Source organism: Salminus brasiliensis, chromosome 8, assembly GCF_030463535.1.
Source record: "Salminus brasiliensis chromosome 8, fSalBra1.hap2, whole genome shotgun sequence".
Taxonomy (NCBI): domain Eukaryota; kingdom Metazoa; phylum Chordata; class Actinopteri; order Characiformes; family Bryconidae; genus Salminus; species Salminus brasiliensis.
Genome location: NC_132885.1, coordinates 25058786 through 25073455, shown reverse-complemented (window position 1 = coordinate 25073455; position 14670 = coordinate 25058786). Strand labels below are relative to the sequence as shown.

Genomic DNA, 14670 nt, shown 5'->3' with positions numbered 1-14670 from the left:
AGAATCTTCTGCAAATTATCTACAAAGTTAGGAGCTTTATTTATTTTCTGATTTTAACATATTATGTATTATTTTTCCCGCTAACACAGTACATGTCCAAAAATGTGTGGACACCCTGTAATGGCACACATTGCTGACACAGCTTGTCTAGTCCGTGTAGAGAAGTACTGCCCATAGAATTAGACTCTCTGGAGCAGATAAGCATGAAGTTTTTCTGGGGGTATAAAACCCCTCTAGCATTGAGCTGTGGAGCTAGGATGAGATGGGGAATTGAGGATGAGGTGGGGTGGAGATCATCCAACATCCTGACATGACCAAAACAATAAATGAGCAGGTGTCCCAACACTTTTGCCCATATAGTGTTTGGTTTTCTACAACAATCGTCCTGAGAGGATTTGATGTATTGCTCCACACACCAAGTATTCAACACTAAGAGTAAAACAAATGGCCATTTCCAATGCTCTTCTAGAGGAAGTGTTTACTATTTACAGTTACAATTCTGCTATTCAACCCTTTATTAAAGTATGTCCGTTTATATCCGTTGAACAGAACAGCCCAACAAGCTTGCAGAAAAATGCAGAAGTTGCAATAAACAGCACACAAAGCTGACTTCTGTAAACACTTCCCACCCCTTTTTTGTGCAGTGAACTAAAGTGCAGCCACGGTTGGGGCGGGTCACCCACAGTTTTGGAAGGCCACCGTCCATTCACGCCTGAAGAGGAAGAGTCTCCATGACAACAGTGGTTATCTATATCCTCCATGGGTTTCCTGTGGAGGTGTGGCATTCTGCAGCAGGGGTTGTGATGATATTGTTCGCTCAGTATAGCACCCAGAGCCTAAAGAGGCTGACCTGTTCACTGTGCTGTCGGTTCCCTGAGCTACTGGTGGTCTTGTAGCCATGCTGGGATGGCACTGAGGGGGCTGAAGCCCATGCCTGCTGTACGAGAGCCGCCAGGCAGGTCATGGCAGACTTGGTTTCTCTGCTTCATGCTGCCTCTAGTGGCCTCGATCCCCTCTGCTGTACCGCAAACCAAATCCTACAGCTTCGGAAGACAGTTCCTGGGTTTGGATAAGTGCAATGCCTGTGTAGGCACCTCCATATGCAAGAAGTTTTTTAAAGAGGAGATAAGGTAAGACACTGGCCCGGTGGAGGGAGCCTATTTTTAAAGTAGTAAACAAAGACATGCTTAGAGTACATTCAGTTGACGATGCTCTGGGAAATTTGGGAAGTGAAGGATTTTTGGAGAGCTAGTACCACCAACGAGTCTTCTGTAGCAGTAGAACTGGAGGTGTTTGTCTTGTAACATTCGTAGAACCATAGCTCTAAGTTACCACACCCAATCAGATTGCTGCTGAGCAGACTATTCTCTCTATGAAGTTCATTTGTTTCATTAGTTGCTTCTAACCAGTTAAAATAGGGATGACTAAACACAAGTGTAGTGACAAACTCTTTGGTAAAAAGTGGACAACAACGCACTGACCATCTCATAATCCAAACCTCCACATCATTGAACATGTTCGGGAAGACTGAGATTGTGAGAAGCAGATTCCTACCAATGACGAATCAATAACGTGTAACTAACGGCTGATTAAGAGCGTTCTCTAACATTTGCACAGTATACTGCACCTAAAAAATTCTGGTTATTAAAAAATTGGAAATTCTGGTAATGGGAACTTTGCTTAAATTTGCTCCAGATTTGAAAGGTGGCTGTCCTCGCAGCTGGATCTGCCCTCAGCCAACAGGACATCCTATGAGGGGAACTACACGGACGACTCGGAGAGCTGGAGGCCTGTGGTGCTGTCCCGCCTGGTGTCCCCCCACCTGCATGAGCTGACCGACAAAAACATTTGCAGGTCAGCAGGCAAAAGGAAATCCTGCAGCATTGAAGCTGTTCTGAGAGACACTCAGCGCTTTCAGAACTGGACACGCTCCAATCTGCTGCTGCCCAGCATGGTGCAGGTGTGTCTCTGCACTATTAACCTCAACATACAGGCTTTGTCTGGAGCTGTTTCACCTCCAGTGAGCTCATATTTGAGATCTTTACTTAGTCTAAAATGTGTTGCGTTCTAGACCATGTCCTAACCTCTGTCTGCAGGGTCTGGCCACTCCAATGCTGCGCTGCCCATCTCAGAGGCTGCTGGACCGAATCGTGCGCCGCTATTTTGAGGTGGCTGATGTGGGCAGTGTGCAGATGAAGCACTTCACCACTAAGGACAAGCTCCGCCTCCTCTACACACTGGCTGTCAATCAGCAACCCCTTATACTTCAGGTATAAACACGCATCAGCCCACTTGATGCTGTATTCTCCCTGCTTCTTTGGCTTCCAGCTATGGTCTTGGAGGGCATTCATCAAGCATACAGTGGCATGCAAAAGTCTAAGCACCTCTGGTAAAAATGTATCAAAATCGTGAAAAGTTTAGTGAGTTGATGATCAATTAATTATACTAAAATACATACAACATAGAAATAGAAACGAACCGAACAGCATGACTTAACTTAGCTAAAAATATTAAAGAAATGTTTACTGTTTATACATTAAAATCAAGATGTTAATGAGCTCACGCATAATAATGACATGCTCATCATCTTTTTGAGTGTCCAGGTATCACAGATTTATAATAGAAGAAGTACAAAAAAAAGATTCAAAAAGTGAAAGTAAAGGCAGAGCTAGATCTCATTTTTTCCCCGTTCTCCACACAAACATGGAAACATGCATGGATTGGTTCAGATTAGCAGATTCATAGTTAGTATTACACAGATAAGACTTGAACGGTCTCCATCAACTTCCAACAGACAACGCTCAAGCATAGGTACTGAAGTCAAGCCAGACGTCAAACTTTATTAAAATACACAGACTATACCCTGGTACCTGATCAGACCTGCTCCTTCAGCCCTGTCACTGTCCTTGAATGATGGTTGCTCATCGTCCCATTGTCTACTGATGTGGTGGTTTCACAATACTGAACAAAGGCACGGAATATAAAGAGCTGTAAATTACAACAGGGTACAAACTCGAAAGCTAGCTGTTGTAGGTCTCTCACCAGCTACTGTAATGTGCAAATTGTCTGTCTCTACACCTCACCGGTCTGCTCCCAAACACCTATGGGAGGGCGGGGTAAGATGAGCCAGTGGGTAGGCTGAACCAGCACTTTTCTCAAGGAAACTGTATATAATTTTTAAAATTCAGTTTGTATTTAATTAGTAATAATTACATTTAGAATGATAAATATACAATAGATTTGGTTCATATATGGTGGATTATTGTTTTCACAGATGGCCCAACTTGTCAGCTGCATTAACCTACTCCTAACATGGTGCAAGTTGAGCCAAAAGACCACTTTTGGAAGCAAACCCATTTTTATTCCTGTCTAAAATTCTCTCTGACGTAGGTCGACTTAAGTAAAAAAAAAAGAAAAAAGAAGAAGAATTGCTTATCTTATCAAACCCTCTCCTACCTTATGATCTTAAATATCAGTGTGTGATGAACAGAAACCAGAAATGATACAAGGAACGGAAACAAACACACACGTTATTTTTCATCTGACGTTGTGAAATGATCTTATCACCAGCTTGCAGATTGAATTTTTCCGTTCCACCTTGGTTTATGGTGTAGCAGTTACACTCTGGTGGCTCCCAGTCAGTTAAGGTACCTGTGATCGTCTACAAAACAAAAGTCCAAAGATCCAGCTGCACTGGAAATTAAACTCTTCTTTAAATACGTTTAACTGGTTAATAATGGTTCATTGGTTCCCTCCAGTGGCAGGAGTCGAAAGGCAATTCCAGAAAACCCAGGGTCATCACTTCTTTAAGCCTCCAAAGAGCCAAAGCAATGCTGGATTAGAGCAGAAACAACAACACCTCCCTCACGTCCTATTGCCCTGCCGACACCATACTCTTTGAGGGGACAGAAGAATATTTAGTCTGCATTCTAATTGTATACTACACACCAGTGTAGTTTCCTCTAGGACTGACCCCACCTAGGCTGCAAAACTGACATGTCTCCGCTTACTGTAATTGCGATTTCATGACATTTCATAAAATTCTGAAGCAGCAGTGGCAGTAATTTTGTAGCGGTGGGCCGCCACTGCCAGACATTTGTAGCGGAAGCACTAAACATTGATACTATAAGGTATATACGAGATACTAATAGTGCGGCTTTGGCAGGTTAGTACACAATATGTTACTGAACTAACCGGAAGTGATGTAGTATCTATACTACATAGGGTGGTCAAGGTGGTATTCACTTTTTTCATACCGTCTTAAAGTATTACTGCGGTTCTGCATTTACGTGGCTTCAGTACCACCTCAACCTGCATGATTTTAAAAATGATCAAATACAAAATATATTTTATATTCGTCATTCAATGTTAAATCCTCAGTCTCAAAACAACTACAGATGTTACAGAAGTCTCTCGCTACTAAAATATTACCAGAAGGACTCCGATTGAGCGTCTTCTGCTGAATGAACAGATAGCTGAAGGTTTGTCTCTCCGTGGTTTTGGATCTGTAGCTCACTCGCTAAGCTAGACTTTGCTGAGCTAGCTCAGCTACAGCTCCACCGAGTCTCAAACTCGTGGGGACTGGTGTTGGGAGGAACAGAGAGGTAAACCGAGACTGAGGTTCTGCTGTGTTTGGACTATGTTTAGATAAGTTAGCCAGCACCCTAAACACCATAGCACACTCTGCGTTCCAGCTAACTAACCTTCTGAGATATCTTCTGAAATACCGTCCACATTTTTTGATATTGAGGTATACGATATTACCATTATACCGCCCAACCATAATACTACCTGCTCATAATAATAGCTTTACTAATTAGTATGTCGTTGGGATGCAGATGTGAAACTGACACCAAACATGTTTTAAAAACTAACCAAGCAAACAGCTAACAAAATCTGTCCTTACTGGTGTTTTTCACTGGGGATTCCTACGGAACTTGAAGAGAAGAGAAATGGAGAAGAGCGGCACTTTGCTTGTGAGTCAGCTGAGCTACAACTGAAAGCATTCAACTGTAATTATGTTTCTCATGATCAAACGTTTTGCAGATGGTGAAACTACCTGGATGCGAAGGATGAATGAAAAATTCATAAATCAATAAGATTCGACAAGAGCAATGCACTCTGTTTTTTTTAGCCCATGCCAATTATTGAACAGCATGTTAACAATGTCCTGTTTCAATCCACGACCGGAACATCATACGACCTATATTACCATACTAAACTCTGACTCAGCATTCGTCTTCTTCTTTGTGAACTACATCAAAAAGCTAACCCGTAAAAGCAGTATCCTGCAGGCCTCCCATGCATCCTGTTTTTTCTCCCTGACTCACCTCTGCTCTCGTAGATGTTTCCAGGCACGGAGGGCTGGCCCTTCCTCCGCTATCACGGCTCCTGCGGCAGGCTGATGGTGTGGGCAGGCTCCAGGCCCTTGAAGAAGCTGTACACATCACCGCTGGCTCAGAGGGCGGATGCGGCCTACCAACTCCTCCACATCACCCAGAGCCTGGCCTCCAACAGCCTCCGCTTCAACCTCTACTACACCACGGCTTCAGAAGACATGTTCGGCACCGTGGAGGATGGCAGGCTTTTCATCACGGATGCCAGCACCATCGGAATCATCGACCTGCAGGAGGGTGAGGGTGATTTTTTAAAAGAATAGCTAAACATGAGCAAAAAGGAACGGGCAGTGCTAGTAAAGCCCTGATTAGCAAGCTTTAATTAAATGCTAACTGGGGCTACAAGCTTTGAGTTCATTTGAAATGCTAATTGGAGCTGCGAGCTATGTCTTATTCTAAATGTCAATTCTTTCTTCAACATGGCTGGCCAAGCACATACTCGCTTATAGAGCAAGTGAGAGTTGGGGTCATGAAATGTTTGTCTGAATGCGTGTTAATCTGTGATGTTCACGGAGGAGGAAATTAAAAGAAGGGCTTCTTTGAACATGAGCTCAGAACGTCCACAGGCCTTTCTATAAGGCACCGTCTGTTCTTTTTTAGCTCCGTTATAACTTCATGGTGTAGCCGAGGTGCGAAATACAGGGGTCCTGCTGGGTCCAAGACCATGTGATGAAAAAGTCTCAAATTTCCCTGAAAATAAACTTTAAGAATATTGAGGTATTTATCTGTTTCAGTTCACTTTTAATTCAACTATGAACTGCGAAATGTCATTGCTAGTGTTTTAGCCTTGGCTTTACCATCCAAATGGTTAATTCCTGTCCATAGTGCAGCTATAAAGCTGCAGCAACCACATGCCACAGGGTGGCGCTGCTGCAAACTGATTCACCCAGTTAAATGCTTGCTTTCAAATTGCTGCTTCAACTGTGTTACCTAGTAAATCTGTCCATAGTGCACGCTTTTCCACCAAGTTTGCAGGTGATGAAACTACCTCTACTGCCTGGGTGAATGAGATTGCAGCCAACCAACACTGGAGCATAGAGACCCCCATATGCTTTGGGGTACTTCACACAGAAGGAATAACCAAGGGTGGACAAGGAAAAAAAGTGATATTTAACAATACACCATATTTTGAAAGAAAACGACATTCATCCTTAGAAAAGCGTAATGTTTATTGCGATAATAGCATTTTTCTAATGTTTCATTTTGCATTTATGAATTTGTGAAAAAAAACTAAAATGGAAACTTGACTGTCTAGAAAGAAAAAGCTTGGCCTCACAGATTTCTAACAACAAAAGAAATGTAAGTCTACTTATTTACATCAATAGAGGAAGGTGGTGCAGAGAATAACTGTTGTATTTTTTTGGTATATAGTTTATTAATATAAACAACCAGGCCATCTCTGATGTAAACTTTCTTTCCAGTTCTGATCCTTTATGAATAATTCAGCAGAGTGCAAATGTTAATTACTCCTTGGGCGTGAACAGTAACAGATGGAGGGGCTAGTTGTAACAGTTGCGAAAAAGTATGGTAAAGTGATGCAAACCACAATTCATTCATTCAGTAAAACTCTATGCTGTTCAAAACAGACAATCTGAATACATCTAAACATCTGCATCCAGTCTGAGAGTCTGTGACCAACACTGGGAAATTTATTTTTAACCAACAAGTCGGAGTGCTGATGTTAATCAATTTTAACTATAGTACAATTTTGTGATCAATCTATGCGTAACAAACGTCCAAATTAAACCTTTTTTAATAGGAAGGCTTAGTTACTACTGTGTGGAGGCTGTACTTGCTTTATCTAGGCTGGATTAGTTTTCACTGTGAGATATTTTAAAGTGAATGTTGAAGAACATCAGTCTGATTACTGTTAAAATCCACAGATGGTTTGCTATGCATAAGAAGATGACTAAAAGTATGCTTTACTTCAATCTTCTACAACATAAAAAAGTCCATATTCCATTTTACCCATAATAAACACATTAGGTTGTCCCCGCTCTCCCCTAAATAATACTTCAGTAACAAAGTAGCAGATTTGCTATGCAGCTTAAGTGGCTCCCACCTCCATGGAAGCCACCGTGCCAGGCTGTTGCTACAGTTGCAATGGAAATGATTCAAGCCCCATTGCAAATTAGGATTATTAGGAAAATGTACAAACACAACTCAACACAACTAATAAAACAAGTGTTTTCTCCCACTTCACAAAATGCCACTTTTGATGAAAACTGCAGTCTCTGAAAAGAACCCTGCATAAGAGCACACATTTGCAAATCAGGTGACAAGTCAAGGACTATCTCAAATGTGCTTGAGATTAAACACATCAGACACCTGGACTGGCTATGGGTTTGGTTGACTGTGACTGTTGGCTGACTGCATGTTAGGAATATCGCTAAGTCAAGAGACTTGTCCAAAAAGTTCAGAAAAGAGATCAAGGAAAACAGGACAATGATCCCAAGCATACCTCAAAGTCCACCAAGGCTTGGTTGCAGAAGAAGTCCTGGAAGATTCTGCAGTGGTCGTCACAGTCGCCTGACTTAACCCTCATAGTAGATCTCTGGTGGGATTTGAAGAAGCAGCAAACCCAATAGTATTAGTAAACTGGAGGCCATTGCTCATAAAGAATGAGCTAAGATTCAGAAACTGGTGTTTTGCTATGCATCACATTTGCAGCAGGTCATAAAAGTAAAATGACCAATCTGACCAAGCTACTCAACCAGTACGACCAGCAAGACCAGCATCAATCAGCTGGTTGACCAGCATGACCAAAATCAAATGCAACTATGCAACATAAATACAATGCAGATCAGGAGCTGGTTCTCCAGGTAGGGTATGTTTTCACCGGGATGACCAGCTTTTCAACCACCTTGACCATTAATGACCATTCATTTTAACAGAAGAACGCCTGTAGCTCCAAATGATCTTAGAAGGTGGGGAAAACGGAAATCGTTCCGTGACCAAATCTACTGGAGAAAAACTTGCTTAATGAGATCTTTGTTAGCAGGTGTGATCTAAATCTGAACACGGCAGGTTTTTTGTAAGGCAGTTACAGGAGGTTACAGGAGGCTACAGAGCAGTGTGTACACTTTCCTGGTGTTTCTAATGACTGCCAAAGCTTTTGTGGTGGGCTTTGAATTAAAGCTCAACTGTGAGCTGGTGTGTTTTGTTCAGTCACAAATAAGCTAATGAATAAAAGCATCAGGGGACCAGAGCAGTCTTCGCATTCGGCTTTGGGTTTCTGCTGCTTCCCATAACGACTGCACTGGAACAGGGGGACCAGCTGCAGTCATGCCTGTGATTTTAATGACAGCCTAATCTGAGTAGAGGTTTAGATCAGGACCAACTAAGGATTCTCCCACACAGTGTGTTCCTTACATACACTAACTAATGAGTAGCCTGCTGGACCTGCTACGCTTTTGTACGGAGGAATACAAGCATGACTCAAATGACTTGCATAGTAAAGAGCTAGGGGATTACTGCAGTTTTATTCAAACCGAGAGCTTTTTAATAAAATCCAGCGTTAGATAACTGTCTTAATATATGTATCTTTCACTGCGTTTTAGTAAGGCAGGTGTGGGTGGTATTATGACCTTAGGCCCTTATGACCTTAAGCCAAAAGCCATATTCATGAGCACAAGCAGTATGACAAGCAGGAGAACTCGGCCTGTTCTTGTTGTTAAAACAGTCAAATGTGGCTAAACTTACATATTAGTTCCATAGACGGTACTAATTGATCCTTTCCTGCCCCACAAATACATTTACTATATTAAGGAAAAATATACCACAGACCTTGTTCTGAATGGTCTGGGCCTGTGCTGCAATCACTAGTGCACTTGTGAAGTCGGAATTACGAGCACGTCACCTTCAAGTGATTTGTTGTTGGAGCGGCCTGAAAAATGGCGGCTAATGTAGCAAGCTAGCGAACATTAAGAACTTGCACAAAGATTACAGATTAAATGAATGTTCACATACAACCATTAACAGCAGCTGAACCGGCCAACATTAATTAGGTCTTCACCGACATCTTGAAAAGTCACCTCAACTTGGGAACTCAAAATTCTCTTAACTTTCCCACTAGAAAAATTGGACTTAATGGTATTTTTATGCTTTATATGATTTTTAAATGTTATTCAAATTTGGATTTTGTACTGCTGTCATACAAAACAATTGTAAAAAGATTGATTTCATGAAGTGATCAAAAAACTCAATTTTAGCCATATGATTGAATTGTTTTTAGAAATCTTAGAGACCTCCAAGATTCTAGGATCATAGAGATATCAACAAGAATTCCCTTTTTCCAACATTTAGTGGTGGAGATGTAAACGAGGTCATTTACAGTAAGTAGTGGTAACTTACTGCTTACTGATTCAGGGTTCTTTTACAGTGGTGGTGTCGGAGAACCAGGGACTTCTACAATGCAAATACTGCCATTTTATTTACTAATACTATTACAATAAGTAGGACAATAAGTGTTTGGACAGTGATTTTACATATATACACATATATAAATAAAATTTTGCTTTAATTTAAGGGTCTTAACACACATCACATTATCTGAATTAGACATTTATTTACATAGCCCCTCTACTTTAACACTAAGAAATAACTGGACAATTAACTTAGCAGTTTCCCACTTTTCCCCCACCCTAATTTTGTTATTGTCAGTTCCCATTAACAAACTGGGACAAGCATTAGGCAGTGTATTCATACCCTTTCTATAATAACAGCTTTCTGTGGGTAGCTTTTAGAGACTAAGCTCTTCACATCAACACCAACCTGAGCAACTTTAATTAAGAAAAACAGCACATCTTCTGATCTAATTATGCTATTTAAATCCTCAGGCCATCATTAATGGGTCAATCATGTTTTAAGCTTAATGACTGAATAATAGGTCTGTGGTTTAAGAGTTTGGTTATGGACCACAAAAGTAACCAATAAATGCCTTCCACAGGATTCCACACTGAAGGACACCCACAGACAAACCACAGCGATGTCTTCTCCTGTCTGAGTGGCTCCTGCCAGCAGGTCCTTCCCTGCCAAAGCGTTCGTCCCTCTCAGAGCTTTACCCTGCTCTGCAGACACGTCCTCCCCAAGCTGCTCTCCCCTACAGATGTGCCGTCAGCTGGACTACCCAGAACGGTCATCAGGGAGCTGGGGATGTGTGCAGACCACTCACAGTCTGACCAAAGGATATTTAAAGCTACCCAAATACTGCGGGAAACACTACAGGCATTTAGGCCATGCAGTAATGACTATGGATACAGGTATCCTGAGTGCAGGTACAGCGACAAGTTCTAGAGGAGCTTAACAGCGGTAGGAAGCTAATTGGGCAGAGGGGAGGGGATGTTTCAGTGACAATTTAAAGGCACCCTTGCACACGGAGAACTGAACTGAGCTTAAACTCATGTCTCTGCTAAGACGAGAGGGACCCCTATTGGTCAACACTGTTTTCTGGAAACGCTTTCTCCTGCAAGCCAGTCACAGCACGTTTAGGAGAATTATGTGCATGGCACACTCTTCTAATGAGGTGTCATATTTAACTCTGATATCTCAAATACACCCACCAAACAATAAAAGAATAGCATTTTCTGCACAATACTTACTAAGCAGTTTTATTCATATATAGAAAACGTAAAAAGAGACATGTTCAAAACACCATAGCTCCATAAAATTTAATGGCAGGTACTTTTGGAAAAAAATAGCATTCCATCAACAAATATTTTCAAGCAATAAATATGCATTTATAAATAGTGTAAATTTACAACAGGATTAGAAACATAAAAAAAGAATCACAAATTAAAGTACTCCTTAGCTATGTGCAACCCATTTTCTTGTGACTTGGCTGTTTTTTTTCGTATTATGTAAAAAGAGGATGAACTTATAAACTGTTTAGAAAAAAGGAATTACCTTCACATTATAATTCTCCATGTTTCAGTTCTGTTGCCCAAAGAGATTTACCTAAGAAAGACCAGCTATGCTAGTACTCATTTAGTGGAAAAGGAGACTGAAGAAAATATGCACATGTATCAGCTCATACATGACCATAGAAAAAAGGACTAAAAGCAAAAAGAAACCACAGAAAAGGAAACAGACACATCAGTAGTTTGAATGACTTCGCCAATTGTGATATTTACACAATTTATTTATTAACTGATGTCCATTCTTTATAGTTCTTTATAGTATCTTTTATTTTCCTCGAAGGAGTGGTGTTGAGCCAGCCAAAACAGTCAGAACAGAGATGGCGTGGCGCCCCCCACCCCTCCTGTCCGGTGGGGTTGGCGCTCCGTACTTGGCAGGGTTGCATAGAAAAACAGCTTGGAGCCAGCAGCCTTACGGGATTTGCTACACAAACCAGTGGTGTGGAACTGGGTCACTTTTTATTCCTGAATATCAGAAAGGGTTCTGTTGAGTTCCAGAGGGTTCTCCTCAGAACTGTTAATGTTAATGTCAAGACGTGGAGGATGGCAGAGGTGAGGCCTGTAGAGACAAGAACAGAAGAACAAACCACATATTACTTATAAACAAAACAAGTCATCTCATAATAAAAGGCATGACAGGACTGGGGCACCGTCTGAACGTTCGAGACAGCTGAAGATTGACTCACTAATGTGAACTGGTCGTAGACCTGCATGAGGTCCTCGATCTTATACTGCTCCAGGACTACAAAGTTGTCGAGGCTGGGGCTGCCTCGCCGCGCACAGTCTTGACAGTGCACCACATACGTCTTCCGCGAGTTGCTCTCACTGGTGACAAACAATAGGTCGAAAACCTCAACCTGCAAATGGACACATACAATAAACATACAGAGGACACATACACCGGGTGAAGTAGAAGACACTTCCTCTACAGTGGCATCCGCCAAGGGGTGGGATATATCAGGCAGCAAGTGAACTGTCGGTTTCTGAAGGCAATGTGTTAAAGGAAAGAAAAATGTGCAGGCATAAGAATAAGCCAGGGGGCAAATTGTGATGGCTAGATGACTGACTGGGTCAGAGCATCTCCAAAACATCAGTCAGGTCTTGTGAGTTTTTTGCTGGTATGAAGTGGCCAGAATCTACCAAAATTGCTCCAAGGAAGGACAACCTCTGGTCATGGGCACCTAAGGCTCATTAATGCGATCCATAAAGGCCCCACCTCATAACTTCTAGAACTTAAATTATCCACTGCGGTAATGGTGAAAGATAGTTTTACAAAAATCATTAATGTTTTATGTCCATTAGCATTAATCCAGAACTTTTATGAAATATACAGAAGAGCCCAAAATATTATGCCAGCACAGAGATGTTGGAAGTTTGCCCAACAACCTCGTCAGGTTATGGTTTGCTAGACACAAGCTTTGCTAACTGACCATACGCCTACCTAGGTCTCTTGCCTCCAACACAGCTATGTGAACCAATCAGTAACCGTCTCATATCCCAGACCTAGACCTGCGCTGCTATGAGAAAATAAAAGGTTTGACACAGGGATCATACCTCACAAATGCTACAGTAATGTGCAGGCTCATCCTTCGTCCTCCCATGCCACACCAGCTCCTTGCCTGCAGCCATCAGAGCCTCCCTTAGCATCTGACACTGCTTCAGTGTCCTCAACAAGCTGTACCTGTAACCCACAGATAAATGCATCATGTCACTGGTCCCTCCTCACAAGCAGTTACATGCAGCAAAACCTGCAGTCTAGGTGGCACACAAATTCACCCCCAATTGCATACATTTTATTTTATAAATATACTTAATTGTATGAAATTAAGGCTTGCAAAAGTATTTAATTACTCTAACATGCAAATCATGACTGTGAAGTTAGGATTTGTTCTGGCCCTCTTCCAGGCTGACTCACTTGATCATCTCGAAGAGCTTGTGGTCAGACACTTTGATGTTTCGGGCCAGGTTCCAGGAGAGGTGAATCATGGGAACGATGGATTTGACACTTTGGAATTTGTTCCACTCATAGCGCTCCACTGCCAACTTATACTGATGGGCTGAGTTGAAAAGAAGGGTATACGTTTTTAAAAATGAAAAGCATGAAGGAATAAACGTGACAGACCGTCAGCATCAAATACTGTAAAAGCATTGGTAGTTACCAGTGAGCGGCCCTACGTTCCAGGCAACGTTATTGCACCAGCCAATGGCCTGCACCCAGTGCACTGTGCCTGTATTGAGCCAGACCAGGTCTCCTGGCCGCTGGATGAACCGGTAGACTGGAACATTAGCTTCATACAGGTCTTCCAGGTTAGGCCACCATGATCCCATCAGGAAATTGATGTTGTTCCTACATAACGGAAAGGGGCACACAGGGATTAGTTTGTTAATGGTCACCTTATGCTTAAACACAGTAAAATGCTCTTAGGGTGCCAAGTCTAAAAATAGGGGGACAAAAATAAATACAATTACACTACAAAATAAATAAACAAACAAGTCATGGCTGCACACACCAATTCTGCTATGATTGTTCATCCCTCAGTAACACTGAGCAAAACAACTGGCTTCAGACACTGCTTTAACCAATTGGAATTAGAAGCTGTGAAGTTTTGAGAAACCCACCTGTGAAAGAAAGTTTGATGCTTAAGAACCCTGCTAACGGTCACCAATGTGGTTAACATTGGACGTAGTCACAGAGTAGCTTTCTCACACAAGTTTGCAGCTCATTCAGCTACTTTATGTTGCACCCACTGCTGACAGTGATGTGCAAATGCAGATAAACATGAATATACAGGCACCATGCCCATATCAGGTGTGGGCTAGAGGGGTATAAAACCCCCAGCAGGAGCAGTGTTCTCTAGAATGATTGTGCTACTTTTAATACTTTTGGGATGAGTTGGGGAGTGACCTCATTAATGCTTTCGTCACTGAATGCAAACAAATCAATATTCAATACATAAACAAGCTGGCAGATCCATAAAATGATTCAAATTCAGTTCCAGCACAAATTAAGGCATAGTGCTCAAAATGCATGGCGTGTAGAAAGGGTTTCTGCTCACTTACTTCTCACAGAAATCATTCATAACTCCCCAGTAGGTCTCAGGTACAGCAAACCATTCACAGTCTCCTGGGCCGATGTTAATGTTCACAGAACAGAAATTGTTGTTCTCCTGGTGACCTAAACAGGAACAGCAATGGGTTACAGTCGTATTAAATCACAGTTGACGTGAATATTAACTGCATTTAGTTGGGCATGAATGGAACATGACCTCAACTTTATATTTATGGCAATCTATAACATTACAATAGTTGGGATATTTTCTCTGGACCAGATATTGAACGTTTCTGGGGTTTTGCAGGGT

At 41.8% G+C, this 14670-nt stretch overlaps 2 protein-coding genes across 7 annotated transcripts in view; one reads left to right on the top strand and one right to left on the bottom strand.

The window, feature by feature from the left end:
• Positions 1–845: 845 nt before the first annotated feature.
• Positions 846–11260, top strand: dipk2b (divergent protein kinase domain 2B). The gene is made up of 5 exons (XM_072686232.1): positions 846–1130; positions 1696–1960; positions 2097–2270; positions 5345–5633; positions 10345–11260. The coding sequence occupies exons 1-5, from the start codon at positions 907–909 to the stop codon at positions 10689–10691; spliced, it is 1299 nt and encodes a 432-aa protein (XP_072542333.1). The 5' UTR covers positions 846–906; the 3' UTR covers positions 10692–11260.
• Positions 11020–14670, bottom strand: part of kdm6a (lysine (K)-specific demethylase 6A) — a 52056-nt gene continuing 48405 nt past the window's right edge. For 5 of the 6 annotated variants that reach the window (XM_072686226.1, XM_072686228.1, XM_072686229.1 and 2 more), the window contains 6 exons: positions 14372–14486; positions 13471–13658; positions 13227–13368; positions 12866–12992; positions 11998–12168; positions 11020–11870 (listed from right to left, as the gene is read on the bottom strand). In XM_072686226.1, the coding sequence (XP_072542327.1) occupies positions 11841–11870; positions 11998–12168; positions 12866–12992; positions 13227–13368; positions 13471–13658; positions 14372–14486 (773 nt within the window). In that variant the 3' untranslated portion in view covers positions 11020–11840. The remainder of the gene's footprint in view (positions 11871–11997; positions 12169–12865; positions 12993–13226; positions 13369–13470; positions 13659–14371; positions 14487–14670) is intronic. The other variant, XM_072686231.1, reaches the window with a different exon arrangement.